This window comes from Squalius cephalus, assembly GCF_949319135.1.
Source record: "Squalius cephalus genome assembly, chromosome: 7".
Classification (NCBI taxonomy): Eukaryota; Metazoa; Chordata; class Actinopteri; order Cypriniformes; family Leuciscidae; genus Squalius; species Squalius cephalus.
Window position 1 is genome coordinate 19,675,011 of NC_137128.1, and position 20,821 is coordinate 19,695,831.

General features: G+C 38.2%; 4 protein-coding genes across 4 annotated transcripts in view; 1 reads left to right on the plus strand and 3 right to left on the minus strand.

The window, feature by feature from the left end:
• Window positions 1–20,821, minus strand: part of fzr1b (fizzy/cell division cycle 20 related 1b) — a 100,836-nt gene that overhangs the window by 40,193 nt on the left and 39,822 nt on the right. The gene's annotated exons all lie outside the window — the stretch shown is intronic.
• Window positions 43–4,051, minus strand: zp3b (zona pellucida glycoprotein 3b). The gene is made up of 8 exons (XM_079875498.1): window positions 3,504–4,051; window positions 2,597–2,712; window positions 2,416–2,519; window positions 2,164–2,344; window positions 1,482–1,599; window positions 815–900; window positions 477–739; window positions 43–392 (listed from the first exon to the last, which is right to left on the minus strand). Exons 1-8 carry the CDS (start codon window positions 3,906–3,908, stop codon window positions 121–123), a joined length of 1,545 nt encoding a protein of 514 aa, XP_079731624.1. The 5' UTR covers window positions 3,909–4,051; the 3' UTR covers window positions 43–120.
• On the minus strand, window positions 4,967–6,423 carry gng5 (guanine nucleotide binding protein (G protein), gamma 5). Its single transcript, XM_079876441.1, has 3 exons — window positions 6,258–6,423; window positions 5,370–5,521; window positions 4,967–5,285 (listed from the first exon to the last, which is right to left on the minus strand). The coding sequence occupies exons 1-2, from the start codon at window positions 6,336–6,338 to the stop codon at window positions 5,396–5,398; spliced, it is 207 nt and encodes a 68-aa protein (XP_079732567.1). The 5' UTR covers window positions 6,339–6,423; the 3' UTR covers window positions 4,967–5,285; window positions 5,370–5,395.
• On the plus strand, window positions 7,053–20,783 carry LOC307162119 (meiotic recombination protein REC8 homolog; the record flags this gene model as incomplete). The annotated part of the gene is made up of 18 exons (XM_079877202.1): window positions 7,053–7,142; window positions 7,316–7,384; window positions 7,546–7,688; window positions 7,853–7,931; window positions 8,448–8,568; window positions 9,912–9,975; window positions 10,153–10,220; window positions 10,306–10,378; window positions 11,900–12,053; window positions 14,091–14,304; window positions 14,388–14,528; window positions 14,618–14,684; window positions 14,939–15,198; window positions 18,601–18,649; window positions 19,141–19,207; window positions 19,362–19,460; window positions 19,815–19,912; window positions 20,710–20,783. Exons 1-18 carry the CDS (start codon window positions 7,087–7,089, stop codon window positions 20,781–20,783), a joined length of 1,896 nt encoding a protein of 631 aa, XP_079733328.1. The 5' UTR covers window positions 7,053–7,086.

Here is a 20,821-nt window from a genome sequence, read left to right on the forward strand (position 1 = left end):
CGCAGCATCCACAGTAATGGCAAGGACCAAGACGAGATGTGATAAAACTTTTTATTTTTAGAAAAGGTCACGTTGTCAGTTTCCATTTTTATTCTTGGTAATTTTAAGCGGAAGGGTGGGTCATTTTTCAAAGCCACTTCCCTCTTCCGAAGAAAAAAGATCAGAAGCATCAAGGAACAGGCTGTCCTCAAACGGACGGAAGCTTCTAGTCTCCGGAGCGGTTTTAAACTCCAGCTCATCTTTCACAGGACTCATTTGAGTCAAGTTGAATAAGAACTCCGGCTCCTCGTTAACAGACGCGGAGAAGACCTCAGCTGGGCGTGAAACTGACTGGGTGGTGGTTCCTTCCTTTGGGATCAGAAGCAGAGGACCCAAGGTAGCAAGCTTCCAGTCTGTTATAAAGGGAGAAGGGTGTTTGATTGCCACATAACTTAGATTAATACGGATGAAGAATGAAACATTAAAATCATGCAAACCTTTGTTCATGTCGGTTCCTCTCTTTGATGGACCACCATATGCATTTTGCCTTGACTTCATGAGAGCTCCATAGGGTTCCAATGACTGACTGGGTATCACTTCAACGAAATCGGCAGGCCCAGATTTGTGTCCCACCTTTGGCTGCGTGACAGGAGGGGCTTGTGTGATGTGGAAAGGCTTGATTTGTTCAGGCTCGGCCGCACCTTGTCTGGATGGCTCACAGCTGTTACACACCCCATCATTTCCATCCACAGACTGCCACCTGCAGAGTTCATATGGTTCTTACATAAACCACCAATTGATATACCAAGATTTAAATATTTAAGCCAGTCATTACCTTCCATCAATAAAAGAACATGCTCGATTTTGAGTGCTCACAGAATACGCAGCAGGGATGGCCTTTAGGTAACATGTGATGTACACCTGTTTCAAATAAAACCAGGAAGCAGAAATCTGTATGACTTGTGAAAACAATATTTTCAACAGTTTGTCCATTCAATGGTAATCAATGGGGTCAAAAAAAACCACATTGACAAATTTTGCGTTTCACAGACCAAAGGTCACTGAGGTTTAGAATAACATGATTCATGACAATTTCACTACTCTTAAAAACACTAGGCATCATACACTTTACGACTGAGGATCAAACACTACGAGATTTAAATTCATTCTGAACAAACTCAAGCAGAAACCGTGATGCATGGCAAATGAAACCAATGAGCCCTTAAAACAGCTCAATATCAAACATGTTTTATATCCTCCAACTGGATGGAACTAAAATCTGAAGCTTAAAAACTATTCCAATTATAAGCACTGCACAAATTTATTCATTTATATCTGCCAACTCTGCCTAAAATCTGCAGACTGGCAACTAGTGCCGACTTGTCAAGACTGCAAATGTGGGTATAAAAATAAAAAAGTTACATTATGTATTCCAGCTTTAAATTACAATATTCATTCTTGGGTGAACTATCCTTTAAATCAATCTTAAAAGTTCTGCTCACCAAGTTGCTCATCAAATTGTGGAACCTGAAGGCGTCCAACAGTAGGTTTAACTTATTGCCTTCGCTCCTCTGCAAGAACTTGGAGTGGGAGTATGAACTCCTACTGTCTGAAAGACATCTGAAAGCAGTCTACATGATTAGAGAAGCTCAAAATGCTGAATTCAAGTGTACTAAAGGGTTTTATATTGGCAATCCATTGATGTTAAATGTTCAAGGAACCATGAAACATTAAGGTGCAAATGTTCTTTAGATTAAAATGTTTTCCACACAATGAAAATGGTTCTTTTAAGAAGAGTTCACCAAAAGGTTCTTTGGGGAACCCTCAATTTTATACATCCCTTTGAATGCACCATTCATTAACACCACAGGACCAATTTCATTCATCACGAAACTGGTAGTCACAAGACCAGGGCCCGGTTTCACAGACAGGACTTCGATTGAAACAGGATTAGGCTTTAGTTCAATTAGGACATTTAAGTAAATTTTTTAAACATGCCTTAAATATTACTGGTGCGCATCTTGAGACAAAACAATGGACTGAGACTGACATTTTAAGATAAGTTTCTTTCAGTTAAGAGTCTTAAGCCTTGTCTTTGAAACCAGGCACAGGTTTTACAGGAACAGTTCGATTAAATCTAATTGATGTAATAAAAGCAACACTGCAAAGTCTGAATCAACTCACCCATGATAATCTACAATGGAATATTTGATGGCATCAGCATCAAAGTTGAATGTTGGTGTAGCCACACACCAGTCAATATATAGAAGTAGGGGCAAGTGATTGGACAAGGTAACTGATGCTTGAAGGTGTATCGCATCCCCAAGAAAATAGACGTTTGAGCCCCTCTCATACTGCCAGTCATCTTAAAAAGAAACAAATATTAGTGATAATAAATAATTCTGAAGCCGAACTTGGCAAATTTAAACACTATACCACTCATCAGTCGGAGAGCAAAGTCCAGATAATCTGTGGACGAAATAGTGGAAGCAAATGGAACCCAAGCAGGCGCCACTGCCGCACTGTCGACATTAAACCGCCTTAAGAGGATTTGAGAAAGAAAAAAGTGTTAAGAGCTCAAATCAGTCATTAACTAATCTGATTTCGGTCAGCTTACCTCTGGAATTGGCACTGAACAGGTATGACTGCACCCTCCTGGCGAAGCACACCATCAGGAGATGGTAAAGGAGAGTACACAAGGAGATTTGAATACACCAGAGAGTCAGCAGTTACCTGTGAGAAGACAGATTAAACCCATGAGCCTGGTTTCACAGATGGGGATTAGATTAAGCCAGGATTAGGCCTTAGTTCAATTAGGGCATTTAAGTAGCTTTTATAAATGTCTTAGAAAATAACTGGTGTGCATCTTGAGACAAAAATAATGGCACTGACTGACATTGAGACATGTCAGTGCAAGCTGCTGTCAGTTAAAACGGCTTAAACATGCATTTTAGACTGAGACTAGACTTAAACCTTGTCTGTGAAACCAGGGGATGATGCATTTGTAACAAGCCATTTAGGCCTACTAGTAGCATTATTGGTGTAGCTCAGGTTTGGTTGATCGGATCACAACCCAGACAGCAAGTGTCAGCCCAAATCTGGTGCGTGTTGAATCCACATGTACCAGATGTGGCCCGAATCCATGTTGCTGTCTAGGAAGTAGACAAGGCAGACACATTCTCATTTACACCTGGTATTTTACTCCTGTCCACTTTCAACCACTTTGGATTTCTTCGAGGGGAGGGTCTATGGGTGGGTAAATGTATGGACGTTCCGATCTTTCAAACAAATGGACTAAATAAGCTCACAGTCCACATATGAACACAACCGGAGAAAACAAAAACATAAGGAGAACATCAGCTTTCATTTCTGCTCTGACACCCACAAGATCTCGCCAAACACAGAGTGCCAGTTAAAATCAGGAAAGGGGAGAGAACATTGTGCTTGGTACATTTTTCATCTTGAAACAAAACTTGGGTCTTCAACAAACTCAAAACAGACAACCAGAAATTGTTTAAACTTACAGATAGATTGGTTCCACAATCTTTGAAATAAGCAATTATGGTAAACACTAATTCTCCAGTTTGCACAGCTCCACACGATGAAGACATTCCAGGACCCAACCACAGCTCCCCTGGGTAGACAGGAAAGCCCGAGGCAAACAGGTCTGCGTTTATCACAACCTCGATCGTTGCGTCATGGCAAAGCACGGACACCTTTTTCTCACGTTGTTGTGGAACAGGGTCGTTTATTTTAGGCTGACTTTGAGGAATCGTGGCCTGAAACTGACTGTTCAACAGCTGCTGGTTTGCCGAAGACCATCCTCTTTCCTGGAATGTACGAGGGTACATGCGAGGATAACATTCAGTGCGGAGGGATATCATAAGAAAGACAGTTATCCACCATATTAATATGCTAGTCAGACACATCACGCCTGCTAAATAATTATATCACACACAAAGCCGGCTTCTCGGGCATACAAATGAAAAACCGTGTTGGTCGTCGTTTTTAACACGTATTTATGAAAACTGCTTCTTGCTTGAGCAGTTACTGCTTTATCACTCAAACCACCTTCACCTGATTTCTATTTATTCAGGCCAATTAGGTTCCATTTATAAGCAATTATTGTGAGATGACGCACCTGTGTCGAGGATATCGGAATATGGCGTGATTTTAAAATATGAATAGCCTATATTATAAAACTTCCGATGAAAACTAACATTACATTGAAAATCAATTTGTTTTTGAAATATGTAAGTTTTAGATTAGTACAGCTTTTAATCTTCACATGCAGTGTGACAAATGAACTTTTAAAAATACAAATATTCAATGTGAACTTCGAACAACTATGTTCATTAAAAATAAGTTTTAGGTGGGGTACAGTGTGTCACATAGCAAGAAACTGCTTGCAGCACACTGACAATAACTTATGAAGTCCATGTAAAATATGAATAAACACAAAGCCTGCCAAAACACCATGTAATTTTGTGTGGTATAATAGTCTCATAAACTTATTCAAAATGACACTCTCAGAAACAAAATGGCACAAAAGCGGTCACTGGGACGGTACCCTTTAAAAAGGTTCTAATATGTACCATTTAGGTACCAGTATGTGCCTTTGATGTACTAATATGCACTCTTTAGGTAAAAAGATGTCTTTTTAAAGTGTACCGCCCTAATGACAGCTTTTTTACCCCTTTTCCTGAGAGTGTATATTCACAAACTATTAAACAAATAAGTGAATTACATGTATTTTATTTGGTTATCAAGTTAACATATCCTGAGCAAATCTTTCACAGTAATCAAAGTATTAAAACAATAGAGACATGTAGAAATCAATGGGTTTATTTGGGGTTATAAAAAGTCTAAGGCAGAGAAGATAGAGAAATAGACTACAATGTTAAAAGGCACAATAAATTACTAAGTTTCCTCTGCTGTGCCACATAAAAAATACAAAAGCCTTCCCTCCAAAAAACTGGAGTGTTGTTTATCACTCATTAAGGCAGACTTTTTAGTTTGAGGTCTTCAAACAGAAATCTGAAGGTTGTGAAAGAGTAAAACACAAGTTGAGATATTAAAAAAAAGTTTCTTGTTCTACAATGAAAACTTGAGAAAGAAAATGCACCATAACAGACAAAGCGGCCAGATCGGCAAAATCCTTTCAGTTCTTATTTCGGTGTTTATGGCATGAGGTATTAACTGGCAAGTGGACAGCTTTTGTGCTGTTGCTTTTTCGATTACACATCATGGCAGTGGTTTTCTTATTTTTCCCCCAGCGGAATTGTCACAGGAACAGGAAAAAAAGCCTGAGAAGACAAATTTTCATTTTTAGTTTCAATTTTGTAATGTTTAGGCTTTTTAATCAAATGCAATTTGATAATGATCCTCACCAATAGCAGACGGCCGTCATGGACCCTCACAAGAAGGAGCAAACCTTCTGTGTCCTGAAGGGGTTGGTGCTTGAAGACACACCGGTCAGCAGCGGATCCTGAACGGCGTTTTGAATGCAGAACTGCTGAAGCTCTGCGGCCGCCTGAGAAACCTAAATGGCCAAAATTACACAACAGGTCAAACGTCTGGAAACTGTAGAAAATATTATACACAATCAGCTGCAGTGCTAAATACAAGCTCATAGTAACAGACAAAAACATTTGCAAATGGATGTAATAGAAAGTGTGTATTTCATGCCTACTTGTATAAAAAATAAGGGAGAAAATATAAATATATAACTACATTTAAAAACAAAAAAAAATAAATCTAAATAATAAATTCAGACTAATAAATTACATTTGTAATTACTAAAACTAATTTTGATTCAAATACACAGAACCGTACTACAGAGAATAGGAAAAAATGATAAGCATTAATTGGGTCTTTAAACTTTTGAAATCTATAACTGCCTTTTAAATTTTAGGGATGGGGTCCCTCACATTAGGATGATCCTTTTTGTGGGTCCATGGGATCTAAAAAACTGAAAACCTCTGGTCTAGATAAACAAACGAACGTTAACGTTACCCATCGTAGTTAGCTAGACCTGGTAAAGTTATAGATCAAATATTCAGTATTTTTCCCCCGAGAGCGTGTTTAATATTCAGGTTGTTTAGTAGATATCTGTACTACTTCACTGGGAAATAAAACTATTTTAATAAATAATCTGAGAAGCCGATAAAACAAAGCTAACGGGTTCCAGGTCCACGCCCAAGCTCAGCCCGGCTGCTAACTCACTAGCTTCGGTCTCATCCGTGATTAAACCGCTAACTTAACAGAAACCAACCGACCTTTACTCTGTTGATGTTTGCTTCGAAGCGCAACTGCTGAACGACTTTCTTCATCGCAACGATGCTTGATGAGCCCGACATGTTGTCTGACGATATTTCCAAACGATGTGCAACAGCGAAGACAAAAGTTGTAAGTAGGCAGTTTCCGGTTTGGTTCAGTCCGGAAGTGTGCACTAGTGAAACGATTCCGTTCGCGTCAATTCGAACCCTACTATGGCGAAGGCCACACTCATTAATATTAATGAGGCTAGGTTTTTAGCATGCTATGATTGGTTCATGCGTTAGCTGCTATTCAGCAAATCAGTTAAAGTTACTGGGCGAACTTAATTAATATTCATGATCTAACGTCATGGCTTACAACAACATACGCCACCTGATGGAGATTAGATGCAATACACTACTCATCCTTTTGCTTTTTTATTTATATTGTAATAATAACCTATTTATATATTTGTCACCCGCCCTTAATGATGCTGTTTTATGACTAGAATGCTGTAAATATTGGAATGCGTCTCAATATTTATGATGTTGTAACCTGTATAACAAAACTGGAATTATTATGGAAACAAGACAGTCCAATAAAATGCTTCCTAGACTAAGTCTTCATAAGATTGGTTTGTCTTATTCACAAAGCACAACTGATTGGTAGATATTTCAAAACAATTTCCCGCACAGCAACCTTTGAAGTAGCCTACTATATAGGCTAGTCCCCATTTCCAATCAAAACACTTTGGATTTCACCTCAGAGATTTCGTTTCATGATCACTTTATTGCAGTTTTTGCTGAACATTTTCTTTACATTTACCCTGTCTTTGTCAACCTGTTCACAATGTTTTTCTATCCTACGGTGCTCAATCATCGAACTGGGTGCTTTGCCACGATATGGTGAGTTTTCATTTCTTTCAGAGAATTGGGCCTATTGACTATTTATATGAGAAGGTGTGCTTAAATAACATATCCATTGCATGAAGGATAAATGTTATAATCTGTCAATTTAAAATGTCTAATCCTAAAACTGAGGCGTAGCTATTAATATCTACCCAAATATATTTATTCAGGTTGGCGGCCACTAAAGGACGAAAGATCAGTCGGAGAGATATGCTTAAAGTCAATGTCCAGCGCACTTGGTTAGTAGCAGCCTATCCTTTCAACGAAATGAAATAAATAAATCACTTGTCATTAATTTTCTACATGATCGCATTTAAAGACAACAATAAAGTTTACATTTTTTTATTGATTAAAATTTATAATAATAAAAAAATAAATGAATGGCGTTATTCTCAAACAGCGATGACATCATGGATTACGTGTTGGTCAGAGTCCCGCCCCCGCTGTCAGGATTGCCCCGCCCCCGGTTCTCCCTGTACCTGTCCTCTCAGTTGCAGTACGGAGTGGTGCTGGTCTACCACAGACAGTGCGATTTTTTGTTAGGTGAGCTGGGTCCATTTGTCAGAAAATATATACAACATATTTTACATATTATAAGAATGTTGTTTTCTGTTTTGACTGCATATTTATCATTTAAAATGACATAGTGGGCTGATAAGGATCATGATATTTGTAGCATTTAGAGATTTTGTGTGTGCTTTTCTCAGAGGACACTCAGGGGGCAATTGATAGACTCTTCCGCCTTAACCGGAAGGCTAACATTGATTTGATGGATGAGGAAACCAGGTCAGGCACTATTTCATTTCTTAGACACACTTACATTTACACATGAGCATCCTTTATGTTGTCATGATATCAATAGTGCTAATGCAGATGAATGGAACCATTATGTCTGATGAACGTTGTCTGTGATCCTTTTTAAACAATGACCTTTGGATTCAATACTTCAGATTCTTTTATTTATTAGTTTATTTAACAGGGTACATTAATAAACATTACTGTAATAGTGTCAGGATTGTTTTTCATCTGTAGTCCCTGGACAGAATGTCACAGCATCAGCCTGAAAACACATAGCCTACAAAAAAGATTAAAATGAACATTTCATGTTATTTTTAGATTACAAAACAACATTGCAGTATTTGCAACCCATTCTAACTTTAGTTAGAGGCCTTTTTCAAGGTTAAAAGCAAAGAAAAAGTACAGTTTTACATCCAGAATTTTAGGTGAGAGCAGCAACAGGACAAAGATTGGAAATATCTTGATGCATTTAAGATGTGTCTAACATCTACACTTTCCTTTCAGGCAGAGTCACATGATCCCTGATGCTGCTGCGCTGTTTGATGAAACCGAGGGGGCGAGGGATCCGTTCTTCGGGGTTATGGAGAGCGGGTACAGCCTGCCGAGTCCAAGCAGCCTCATTCAGGTGCGATGAAACTCACAATTTCAAAGAAACACTAAAGTTCTGCCATACGTACACTACCATTCAAAAGGTGGGGGCCAGTAGGATCTTGTTTAAGGAAATGCTTTTATGGGGTGCATTAAATTGATCATAGTGACAGTAAAGACTTATAAAAAATTGTATAATGGTTTCACAACAATATTAAAGGGATAGTTCACTTTGAAATTAAATTTTGGTATGTTTTAGCTTACCTGAAGGGCAAACCGTTCTTGTCTGTCAGTCCTATAATGCAGGTCTGTGGTCACTGTCTCAAAGAGCATGCACAGAGTCCAAATTAAAACAATTCCCCATCGTCCAAATTAAACAATTCCCCATCGTCCAAATTAAACAATTCCCCATCGTCCAAATTAAACAATTCCCCATCCTAAGTACACATTGACGGCCTAAGACACGAAACGAGCGGTTTGTGTGAGAAAACTAACAGTATTTATATCGTTTTTACCTCTTATAACACCACCACGTCCAAGTGATCTGAGGGCGCGGGCGCATCCTGCTGTGTGACGTGTACGCAGACTGGTGCATAGATATACACTAGATGTCGCCTTGGCTACGGCAGTTCATTAGAACGAATGTCTTTAATGCGACATCTAGTGTATATATCTATGCACCAGTCTGCGTACACATCACACACCAGGATGCGCCCGCGCCCTCAGATCACTTGGACGTGGCTGTGTTATAAGAGGTAAAAACGATATAAATACTGTTAGTTTTCTCACACAAACCGCTCGTTTCGTGTCTTAGGCCGTCAATGTGTACTTACGATGGGGAATTGTTTAATTTGGACTTCTCTGTGCATGCTCTTTGAGGTGGTGACCATAGACCTGCATGATATGACTGACAGACAAGAACGGTTTGACCTAAAAATATCAAAATTGAAACTACTGCGGAAACAAAGACACCTACATCTTGGATGCCCTTCAGGTAAGCTAAAACATACCAAAATTTAATTTCAAAGTGAACTATCCCTTTAAGCAGCATAACTGTTTTCTTCATCAGCAATTCATCTTATCAGCATGATTTCTGAAGGATCATGTGACACTGAAGACTGGAGTAATGATGCTGAAAATTCAGCTTTACCATCACAGGAATAAATTACATTTTAAAATATTTTAAAATAGAAAACAGTTCTTTTAAATTGTAATAATATTACTGCTTTTACTGTATTTTTAAGCAAATAAATGCACCCTTAGGGAGCCTTTCAAAAATATAAAAGAAAATCTTACTGACACCAAACTTAATTTCATTATTTTATAATTTAACAATTAAGTGAAGTCATGTGTAGTCTAACCTGTCACTCTGTGTCTCAGCGAGCGGAAGAGGTTTCACGAGAGCACGTCTCGCCCGCTAGAGAAACAACACCACCTTCAGATGGTGAGCACTTATTACTTCACACTGATAAGTGATATGTTATAATTTGCGGCACATAATTACATGTATCCATAGTCTTTCAAGTAATGCTATGGGAATTTACTAATGATAAGCACCAATAATATAAAGAAGGATATAGAAATGTAAGTGTATTTTTAAAGCTCCTTGTTTCCCCTCTAGGCATCACGGCCAGTCAGGAGTCCATCACTCTGACAGAAAGAGAACCAGTCGTCATGCCTGAGCCAGAGGTACAGCTGTCACTCAGTCACTGTCAGCATCACTGCCTGAACTCCAGTTGTGTGTCTCCACGGTGTCGTCTCTCTGTTTCCTCAGTTTGAAGGAGCAGATCTGCCGGAGTCCAACCTGGTGGAGCTACTGCTGGAGCAGCCCGAACACTTCCTTGAGCGTGAGTGCTGCTTTCACTCAAACCCAGAATTATCCTGGCGCCAGAATGAAGAGGCAGATTATACTTGCACATATAATGAACTTTAAAGGAATAGTTCACTTCAAAATGAAAATTCTGTCAGCATTTATTCACCCTCAAGTTGTTTCAAACCTGTATAAATAAATTCTTCTGTTGAACACAAAGGAAGATTTTGAAGAATGTCGGTAACCAGACAGTTGATGGACCCCATTGACTTCCATTGTAGGAAAAAAATACTATGGAAGTCAATGGGGTCCATCAACTGTTTGGTTACTGATATTCTTCAAAATATCTTCTTTTACATTTACATTTACATTTATTCATTTAGCGGACGCTTTTATCCAAAGCGACTTACAAACGAGAACAATAGAAGCAGTTAAACTAACAGTAGGACAACAATATGAAAGTGCTATGACCCTTCTCAGTTTAATCTAATGCAGTAGATTAAACTTCTGTTATTTTTTTATGGCAATTAAGCACATTACTCCCTGATTTTCATTACTTTAATACAAATACATTAATGCTAAAAATAAAAAAATAATATTTATATATTATAAGAATGTGAAATATTTATACTTCAATGTAGTTTTTTGTGCTGGCTTTAAACTATGCTCATCTAAATAAAAAATGTAAGAAATTATTAAAAAACACTATATAAATTGTCAAGTATTTATACAGTATAAATACTTGACAATTTATATAGTGTTTTTTAATAATTTCTTACATTTTTTATTTAGATTAGCATAGTTTAAAGCCAGCACAAAAATGTACAATGAAGTACAGTATAAAAACTTTATATTTTCCATAGTATTTTTGGAAAGTATAAATGATACTTCAATGTAGCTTATTGTGCTGGCTTTAAACTATGCCTTTTTAAATTAAAAATTAAAAATAAATAACTAAACAAATAAGTAAAAATGCTATATAAAATGTCAAGTATTTATACTTCATTGTAGTTTTTTTGTGCTGGCTCATTTAAATGAAAAAATATATAATTAAATAAAAAATAACTTAAATACTATATAAAATGTCAAGTAGGCTATTTAAACTTCATTGTATATTTTTGTGCTGCTTCAAACTATGCTCATTTAAATATTTTTTAATACTTATTTATTCTTAAGTATAAATAAGTTAAGTATTTATACTTATTTGTAGCTTTTTGTGTTTGCTTAAAACTATACTAATTTAAATGAAATAATCTATAATGTAAAAAAAAATTAAATAAAGGAAAAAATTAATTTACAAATAGACTCTTTTGTTATTGCAGTAATAAGAATCTAATAAGAATCACCATTAAGAATAATGAGGCAACCCAAAAATAAAACATCCACATCTGTTATGATAATTTGTTGATGTCAGGTTTGGCGAGATTTGCCCCAACACTCATTATGAGTCAGTGCTCAGTTCATGTGGTTTTATCTCTGCGGTTTCTGTCACATTGTATCTTTCAGACATTATAAATCAGTTTCAGGTTCAAACTTGAGAAGGGACTGTTTTTTGCAGGTGAAGATGAGAGGCAGCTGGAGATAGACAGAGAAAGAGAGCAAATAGAGAAAGAGACAGAAGAGCCGAGGATGCCTGATGAAAGAGAGCAAGAGAGAGCAGCACTTGAGAGAGAGGCAGCAAGAGATCTGACAACATCAGCCTCTTTAGATCTGTACGTTTAGACAACTACACTTCAGAAACTTGCTCTTACGCTTTTATTTAAGTGCGCTTTCAGTAAACAAAAGATACTAAAAATGGAAAACTTCCCAGTTTTGAAAAGAAAGCTTTTAGGGTTGATGGCTTTAAAGTCCCCATGAAATCAAAGTCTTGAATCCAGAAGCTGTAGTTTTCACCTTGGTTAGTCCATAGATAGGGCTGTACTATTAACCATGGTCATGATTAACTCTCGATTAACTAAGCGTAATCGTTAATTATATCCTTTTTGATTTGATATTTCATGATCTTGCTCTGGTAGCAAGCCTCCACGAGCTTTCAAGCTTGGGCTTCTCAGATGTCAAGTGATTCATTTCCACAGTCAGAAATGTTCTCCTAAATGGATGCATTTTCCACCCAGACTTTGATGATTTGAAACACCAACAAACATGTATTTTTAGCAACCTCCACTGCGATATTCTGCTCAAATGAAGGTTCAGAATAACCAGTCTGTGTTTCTTATGCTATTTTCTGTGAATAAATCTGCGATCAAACCTTCGCAGTAGCCGTTTCCATCCACCTATTTTCATGCAAATCTTGGGATATCACATAAAAAAGCTGGATGGAAACGGCAAGATGAGCATAAAAAACGTATGCGCTCCATTGAGGTGGCTAATTGTTTTATCCGATAAGAAGACATGCGCTGAAACTACGATGGATACACGTGTACTAAATAAATCCATCAGTGCGCTACGAAAAATCTCACGTGATTTTGCCTCAACATGTGATTGGATAACTGGACTAACCAGCAGATCAGTTTCATTGCACAGCATCTCAAATGTTGGTTTGATCTTTCTGAAATGCGTGAGCCAAAGTGTGTCATCAGAATGATTTGGTATAATGACCTTCCAGAAGTTTCTTGCATAATTGCGTTCCCAAACACCTGCATCCGAATGGAAGATAACATGACAGCGTTTATTGCGTTTCATCTGAGACGCTTCCATTTTTATTACATATATTTTGATTATTTCACTGTTTCAGCTTTTGAGAGAAGCTTCTTAAGGTTTTACCAACTTTCATAAGAGAGTGCTGTTAATGTATATGATAATTATAATAAATCAGGAAACTACACTGTACATTTTTTTTTTTTTCAAATCAACTTAGATAATTAATGTGGTTCAGATAACATATTTGGAGTTTCTATTGATTAAACCAATCTCCTTCATTGCACTACCAATTAACAAAAATTTTTAAGGTAACCAGGTAACTTACTTTAAGTTAAACCAACTAGATTTTCTTACAGTGTTGTTGAGGTCAAATATACCCTAAGTTTGAGTTGACGTTCTCGTGATTTGTGTTTACGTGAAAGTGCAATAATTCTGATGAAATTTAAAAAGAAATTTCTCAAATGAGAACAAGCGTGATTTAATTATTGTGATTTATATCTTATAACCAAAATAATCTTAAATATCAGTTTAAGCGTTATCATGCAGCCCTATCCATATACAAGCTGTCAAGTGTGGTTTTATCTGGCAATGACATAAATTTAAAGCTATTAGGACATTTTTTTTTTTTAAATTCAAGCTCTTTAATATGTCCAGCCCCTATTTCCCATAAAAGCGCAGATAGGAGTGGAAAGTTCTGTGGGTGATTTACTGACGACACGCAAATTAAGGAACAAACACAGTGGATCATATCCATAATGACCAACGCAATCTACCAAGAAAATTAGCGTCTGGTTTAAGACCTGCTTTTTTTGGGCGGTAAATAATGGCGCAAACACCAGTAAATTGACAAGTGCAAACCTTAGTAAATAAAATCACCTTGCATGATTCATTTGAATACTCTCCTCCCATAAATGTTGCGTCTGAAAGGGGAAACTCCTACAAATGCATATGCAACAAGATCAGCCACAAAAATAACCCTTTAGTAAATCCTGACAGTAGTTTTTTAATGCCAAAAGAGCATTTTTACCCAATCTGTTAGTAAATCTGGCCCATAATGTTACACCGGTTTAAAAACACCAAAGTTATGCTCTAAGATTATGATTTCCCAGGGCACAAATCACTGGCGCATCAAGCCAGGAAGTTGTCCTGCTGCCTGAGGAGGATTTGGGGCTTCCCATGGAGATGCCTGTGTTAGAAGAAAGAGAAAGGACGCCAGTATCTGAGGCTGTACCCATACCATCCCCTCCGCCCATCGAAGAGGAGGAAATGGCCGTCGAACCCGAGAGAGAGAGGGCGGTGAGAGAGAGGAGCCCTCTTCTTCAGGTGTGTTAGGATGTGAGGTCTGTCTTGATGCTACATTAAAGCATTTGACACATTTGTCATCAAGCCATCTGTCCCTCTGTTAGCCTGCTGAAGTGAGGCCTGAATCTCCTAAGGGGACGAGGAAGAGGAGGAGACAGCTGCTCTTCATCGATGAACACACACAGTTATCTCAAGAGGAAATGACGGCCCGGATTGATGATGCGGAGACAGAGACCAGGCCTTTCGTAAGTCCAGAACAGTCTGTATTCAAGTCAGCATTATTTTTGTGAATAAAATGGTTGTCAGTTGTGTTGTTTTTTTTTTTTTCTCCTAGGCGACACTCATCAAACCACGCTTTGAAAAAAAGGGTGCTAAAGAACTGCTCGGGAACCCTTGCATGAGTGAGTCATATTTCACCCTAAAATCATAATGTTGCTTTTGAAAGAAACTAATACTTTTATTCATCAAGGATGCATTAAATTGAACAAAAGTGACAGTAAAGACATTTATAATGTCATAATATGACCTTTATTGATATTTCATGATAGCTTCCATGATATTCACTAAATCATCCTAAGCTTTATCCCTTTATACAGTCCAGAGCTAAAGCTACAGCGCATATTATTGACAGTTTAGTGTTATGCTTCCTACATAGGCCTTCCACCTGAAATCCTGGCGCTATGGAAACAGGCCGCGGTTGTGAGGCCCATCCCTCCACCCAGGCCGCGCTGGGACGTTCCCGCAGCTGAGGAGATGCCAGAGATAGAGGAGGAAAGACCAGAACCAGCAGAGAGAGAAGAGGAAAGACCAGAACCAGCAGAGAGAGAAGAGGAAAGACCAGAACCAGCAGAGAGAGAGGAGGAAAGACCAGAGCCAGCAGAGAGAGAAGAGGAGAGAGAGCTCAGCCCAAGAGAGGTCTAATTCCACTAACACTAACTATTACATTTTAAGATGTAACTCATCCCACACCATTTGTGTTAATACCTTAAAGGGATAGTTCACCCAAAAATGAAAATTCTGTCAGTAATTACTCACCCTCATGTTGTTCCAACCCCGTAAGACTTTCGTTCTTCTTCGGAACACAAATTAAGATATTTTTGATGAAATCTGAGAGCTGGATCACTCCTTCATAGGCTTCTATGTAATCGATTTCTGCCATCCCAGAAAAGTTAGTAAAGACATCGTTAAAATAGTCCAAGTGACTACAGTGGCTCAACCTTAAGTTTATCAAGCGACGAGAATAATTTGAGAAGATGACGCTCACGATCATTTGATGGGAAAATGTGAAAGGTGAGCCATTCATTTTGTGGCATTGGTAAGGCACTTGGACATATAGGAAATGCACACTTTAGAACCATTTTAAAAACTACATCAAGACCCATCTTCGTCATCTTCTCAGTTCTCGCGCATGCGTCGTGGCGCTCTCGTGAACTCACTCAGAGGCCCACACAGAAGAAAATGAATAGTTGAATAAAGTCATTATTTTTGTTTGTTTTTGCGCAGAAAAAGTATTCTCGTCACTTGATAAACTTAAGGTTGAGCCACTGTAGTCACTTTGACCATTTTAACGATGTCTTTACTAACTTTTCTGGGCTGGCAGATATCGATTACCTAGCAGCCTATGAAGGAGTGAGCCAGCTCTCAGATTTCATCAAAAATATCTTAATTTGTGTTCCAAAGATGAACGAAAGTCTTATGGGGTTGGAACAACATGAGGGTGAGTGATTACTGACAGAATTTTTGGGTGAACTAACCCTTTAAAGGGCACCTATTATGACTCTTTTCACAAGATGTAAAATAAGTCTCTGATGTTCCCAGAGTATGTATGTGAAGTTTTAGCTCAAAATACCCAACAGATCATTTTTTACAGCATGTTTAAATTGTAATTTTTTGGGGCTCAGAAAAACGTGCTGTTTTAGTGTGTGCCCTTTAAATGCAAATTAACTGCTGCTGCACGGCACAGGGGGCGGAGCCTCTCGAGCTCGCGCTCATAGTCAGGACAATCTCATCTGATAATATCAGAACAGAAACTCTCAGTTGCGGTGTTCATTTCGACTCGGAGTCGGACAATAATGCCTACAGAGCCAGAGAATATATGCTGTATGGACATAGAACAGGTATAGTTTAGTTTAATTATGGTTATAACTTATTTGTTCACCCCCGAGCTGCAGGAGTTTGTGCAGAACACCTTCAGGAAACATCACGTCCTGTGCCTGATTCGAATGATGACCAAAATATACTGACGAGTTCAGTGAAGTTTATTGTACATCACACAAAAGATGAGCGTTAGTTTTACTCCAGAGAATCTCTGTAAGAACTGAATAAACATAGTATAAGAAGTGCGCATTAAAGTCTTAACCATAAACTCTCTCTCTCTCTCTCTCTTTCTCCCTTTCATTATCAACAACATACACAGCGAAGTACACAAAACACTCGTTACAACTAACAGTAAACAAATATACACACCTTTTCAGTGGTTGCTAAATAAACTGGTAAACCTTATATCCGTAAAATGACTCGAAGAGCTGTCATAAAGAGCGCGCTCGCACTTTCATTTCTTCCGTGTCCAGTCACGTTAGGCCTGTTGCTCCGGAGAGTGTGAGCTGGATCACGAACAGTTGTACAGATCCATCCTTGAGTAACAACAGGAGTAAATGAAGACTGCTATGTTCATTCTTACATCCATCAACAACACACCTCAATCGCTTAGGAGACATTCTTGTCTACAGCTGCTCAAGCGTCGAATGGCGGACTCTGTGTCCAGCTCACTCAGGGCGGGTCTAGGCTCAAACTGAAGTGTCACTCAACAGTCGTGGGAGGGGCCTGCTCAATTCTACGTCACATTGCGCCGAATCTGAGAACGGCTCATTCTGAGACAGTGCTTATGATTTATTGAGATTGTAAAAAAACCACTGGGTGGATTTTTATCATTCTAGGGTGGTTTTGCTCACACACTGCCAACAGACATTTATGTTCAAACACCACGTAAAAGTGAATTTTGCATAATAGGTGCCAAGCAGGGATTCCCAAACTTTCTTTTTTCAGCTAAAACCCCTTTGACCTAAAATATTTACTTGTAGTACCCTGAGATTTTGAGTTAATATTTGAATAATTTAATAACACATTTGCATGTGGTCACATGACATGCAAGTAGATAAATAAAATATACTTTTAGTAGGTGTTTTATTTTAAAATTATTTATTCATTTTAATATAGAATTTTTATGAGTTATATATATATATATATATATATATATATATATATATATATATATATATATATTATATTATATTTAAGATTCTCGTTCCATCAACTCACAAACCCTCTGCAGTTCCCTGTTTGGGAAACCTTGTCTTGGGTGCACACTGTGCGATTTTGGCCATGATTTGGCCGTCTGAGACAAATTTAGCAAATCCTAAAAGATTCCTCTAATCCTAGGCTAAAATATGAAGTCTTTGATTGTTAGTTTGACATAGTTGACTTGAAATTCTGGCAGTGTCAGAAGATTTGACTCTCAGTTCTGCAGTGTGACTTCTCCTACAACGACCGTCAAATTCTCTTCGTTTTTCAAGACAAGCCATGACCAAAATGAACATTAGAGATTTCTTTGTAGCCATCATTTAAATCTCGCGTGTAACGCAGCTCACAGTCACCGAAGGTGTCATTGATTGATGATGTAAAACTCCGGACAAGTTTTCTTGCATGTGTCCGTTTTTAACGTGTCTTGACTGTCATACAGTCTGACATTAATGACAACTGAGATCTTACAGTGTGACATGGCTTACAGCGAGGATCATGTTCGTACAGTCTGACAAGCATCAATCGTAAAGGACGATAATCAATCGCACAGTGTGCACCCGGCTTTAAATCAGTGCTACCCAACCACCTAGCAACACAATGAACACCCTAGAAACCACACATCAACCACCCAGAAAACTTTATCAACACCCTAACAACCAATGCCAGTGACATAAAAGTATAGAAATATTCCAAAAATTAAAGATTATAGTTTAAACATAAAGAAACTAATAAACAAAGTGATGCATATGTGTCAATGACTGAAAGACATGCATCCCATTTAGGGCCAGATTTACTAACAGCTTTCGTCAGCTCTTTTCACTCCCATCTGCGTTTTCTTTTTTTTGGAATTGCGCTCTCACAGTAATTCGCCCAGTTTAGTAAATCTGGCCCCTAGTCTATTTGTTTGTGTGATGGATATTTTATATGCATTTCAAATACATACAACTTAAATTAAGTGTATAACAAGTGGTTCTGTTTTAGAGACTGATCTTTTTTCTGGCATCCTTACTACTGTAGATTCCCAGAGAAATGGTTGAGTCTGGCCTCCTCCAGCAAGAAACACCAGGTAAAATATCAGTATAGAACAGATCAGCCAGAACATTAAAAGCACCAGCCTAATATCATGTAGGTCTGATAGGTTTGCTGCCAAAACAGCTCTGATGCCTCGAGGCATGGTCTCCACAAGACCTCTCAAGGTGTCCTGTGGGATCAGGCACCCAGGCATAAGCAGCAGATCCTTTAAGTCCCGCAAGTTGTGAGGTGGAGCCTCCATGGATCTAGTTTAGCCACTATTTTTTCCTTTTGCTTGCCAATTTTTTCCTGGTTCCAACACATGAAATTCAAGACCTGACTGTTCACCTGCTGCTTAATATATCCCACCCCTTAAAATCTGTTATTCGCTTCACCTGTCTGGAGTTTTAATGTTGTGGCTGATTTTCTCAGATTACAGTTGATTGACTTTATTTCAATAATGACTGGCGTGTTTTGAAGCGAGGGAAAGAAAGAGAATAACAAGTTTAGCTGCTACAGAATGTTCACTTTTCCTTGTATTTGCAGCCTCTTTGGTCATTTTGGAGACACCAGACAAGGATTCTTCTCCACTCGAGACACCTGAGATGAGACGGTGAGAGGAGAGATGGTAAAAGAGAGACAGAAAGTGTGAGACGGAAGTAGCTGTCGCTCTCATTAGAGACTGGTTTGACACGTGTGAGTTTCACACTCAGTCGCTGCATAATTAAGTGCCTTCTGAATAATTACTTCTGCTTTCATGGGTTTAGATCCCCTGTTCCAGAAATTCAGTTCGGTCTAGAGGGCATCCCAGAGGAGAGAGTGCCAGTGATGGAAGATATTGCAATGGATATTGAGGAACAATTAAGGTAAAGCTTAAAACTGTCTGCTTCTTTTTGATGTCAATGTAAAAAAGAAATCAGTTCAGTGTTGATTCAGTTCAGTTCAATAACAGTGTAGATGTTGTAGAGTTCGTCAATTATGAAATTATTCTGCTATAAAGCTCATTATCATTATCTAGCAACTTTTGTCCAGTAGTGTCAGTGCAGTCAAATCAATATTATTACTGAATATTAGGTTACTATTATTGTAATATTACTACTGAATAGGTCTTTTAAAGCTTAATATATTATTTTATGATTATTATTTTTTTTTTGCTTTGCCCATTTCAGTGGATTGTTACTCTGAACACATTTCTAATGCATTTCTTTCTTCTGTTGAAGGCCGCAGGATGTCATTGAAGATTTAGTGACCTTTCGCTCTCTGCTGCCCATTCAGGCCAGCCGTAGAATTGTTGCCCGAATCTTTTGGAGATTGCTAGGTAAGATTGTGGCAAGCCTTGTTTATACTTTCGCCTCGCTAAACCGGATGAGGCGTTTATACTTGACGCGCTCGCCGTTGTACTATTCTTTGAAACAGGGGGCGACTCTGAGTAATTGTCCTCTAAACCATCAGGAAGCAGTGGTGAGAAGAATTACACATGTGTCGATGTTTGTTTTTATTACACTTCACCAGTCCCACGCTACAAAAGAATCGGGTTAAACTGAGATTATTACTTGTGACATTACAACAAAATATATGGATATGAGGACATATGTATAAAACTAAATTAAACAACAATAAATAAATGATTTCATTGGGCATTTTCAGTTAATTTCATGAACATTTTTATTAAACATAGACCTTTATTTTGTTTAAAAGGCTTATTTCTGCCGGGACAGATGTACCTGCTCAGCCAGAATAGCCTCTCGTCCATCTTTGGAAGCGGAGCCGCTTGCAAAAGTTACAAAAAATGATGTGCACACCGCCAAGCGAAATGGGGTCTCATGAAAAAATGAACATAATGAAATTATGAAACCAAGGGTTTGCCTCAAAAATTGGGAGCAATTTTCCCGGTGGGATGGTCCACTTGTGGGCCAATTAATGAAACCAATTTTATTTTCAACATACAAAGATTTAAATGGAGAAAATCACCAGCTAGAGGCCAATAATGGTGTGAGAAGGAACACCACTATTAACAAAATAAACGTTATCAAATCCTCCCAAATTCTTAATTTATTGAAAAGTTCAGTCGCCTGGGAATTTATGCAGGCTTGTTGTTTCGTCTTGTGTTTGCAGAGCAAACGGTTGCAAGAGAGGTCACAGTGCGACAGGACGAGCCGTATGGTGACATCATCATTTCACAGCCATAGATCGATCGTAAACCGATGACGACTTGCCATTATTTTCA

What these genes read in the sequence shown, in the direction of transcription:
- gng5 (XM_079876441.1), bottom strand. Translation starts at nt 6,338, where the DNA reads ATGTCGGGCTCATCAAGCATCGTTGCGATGAAGAAAGTCGTTCAGCAG. An exon ending in CAAACATCAACAGAGTAAAG is followed by an intron (nt 5,522 to 6,257) that starts GTCGGTTGGTTT and finishes TTGGCCATTTAG; the next exon opens with GTTTCTCAGGCGGCCGCAGA.
- zp3b (XM_079875498.1), bottom strand. Translation starts at nt 3,908, where the DNA reads ATGTGTCTGACTAGCATATTAATATGGTGGATAACTGTCTTTCTTATG. An exon ending in TGCTCTCCGACTGATGAGTG is followed by an intron (nt 2,345 to 2,415) that starts GTATAGTGTTTA and finishes TTTCTTTTTAAG; the next exon opens with ATGACTGGCAGTATGAGAGG. An exon ending in ACAATTTGATGAGCAACTTG is followed by an intron (nt 901 to 1,481) that starts GTGAGCAGAACT and finishes TATTTGAAACAG; the next exon opens with GTGTACATCACATGTTACCT.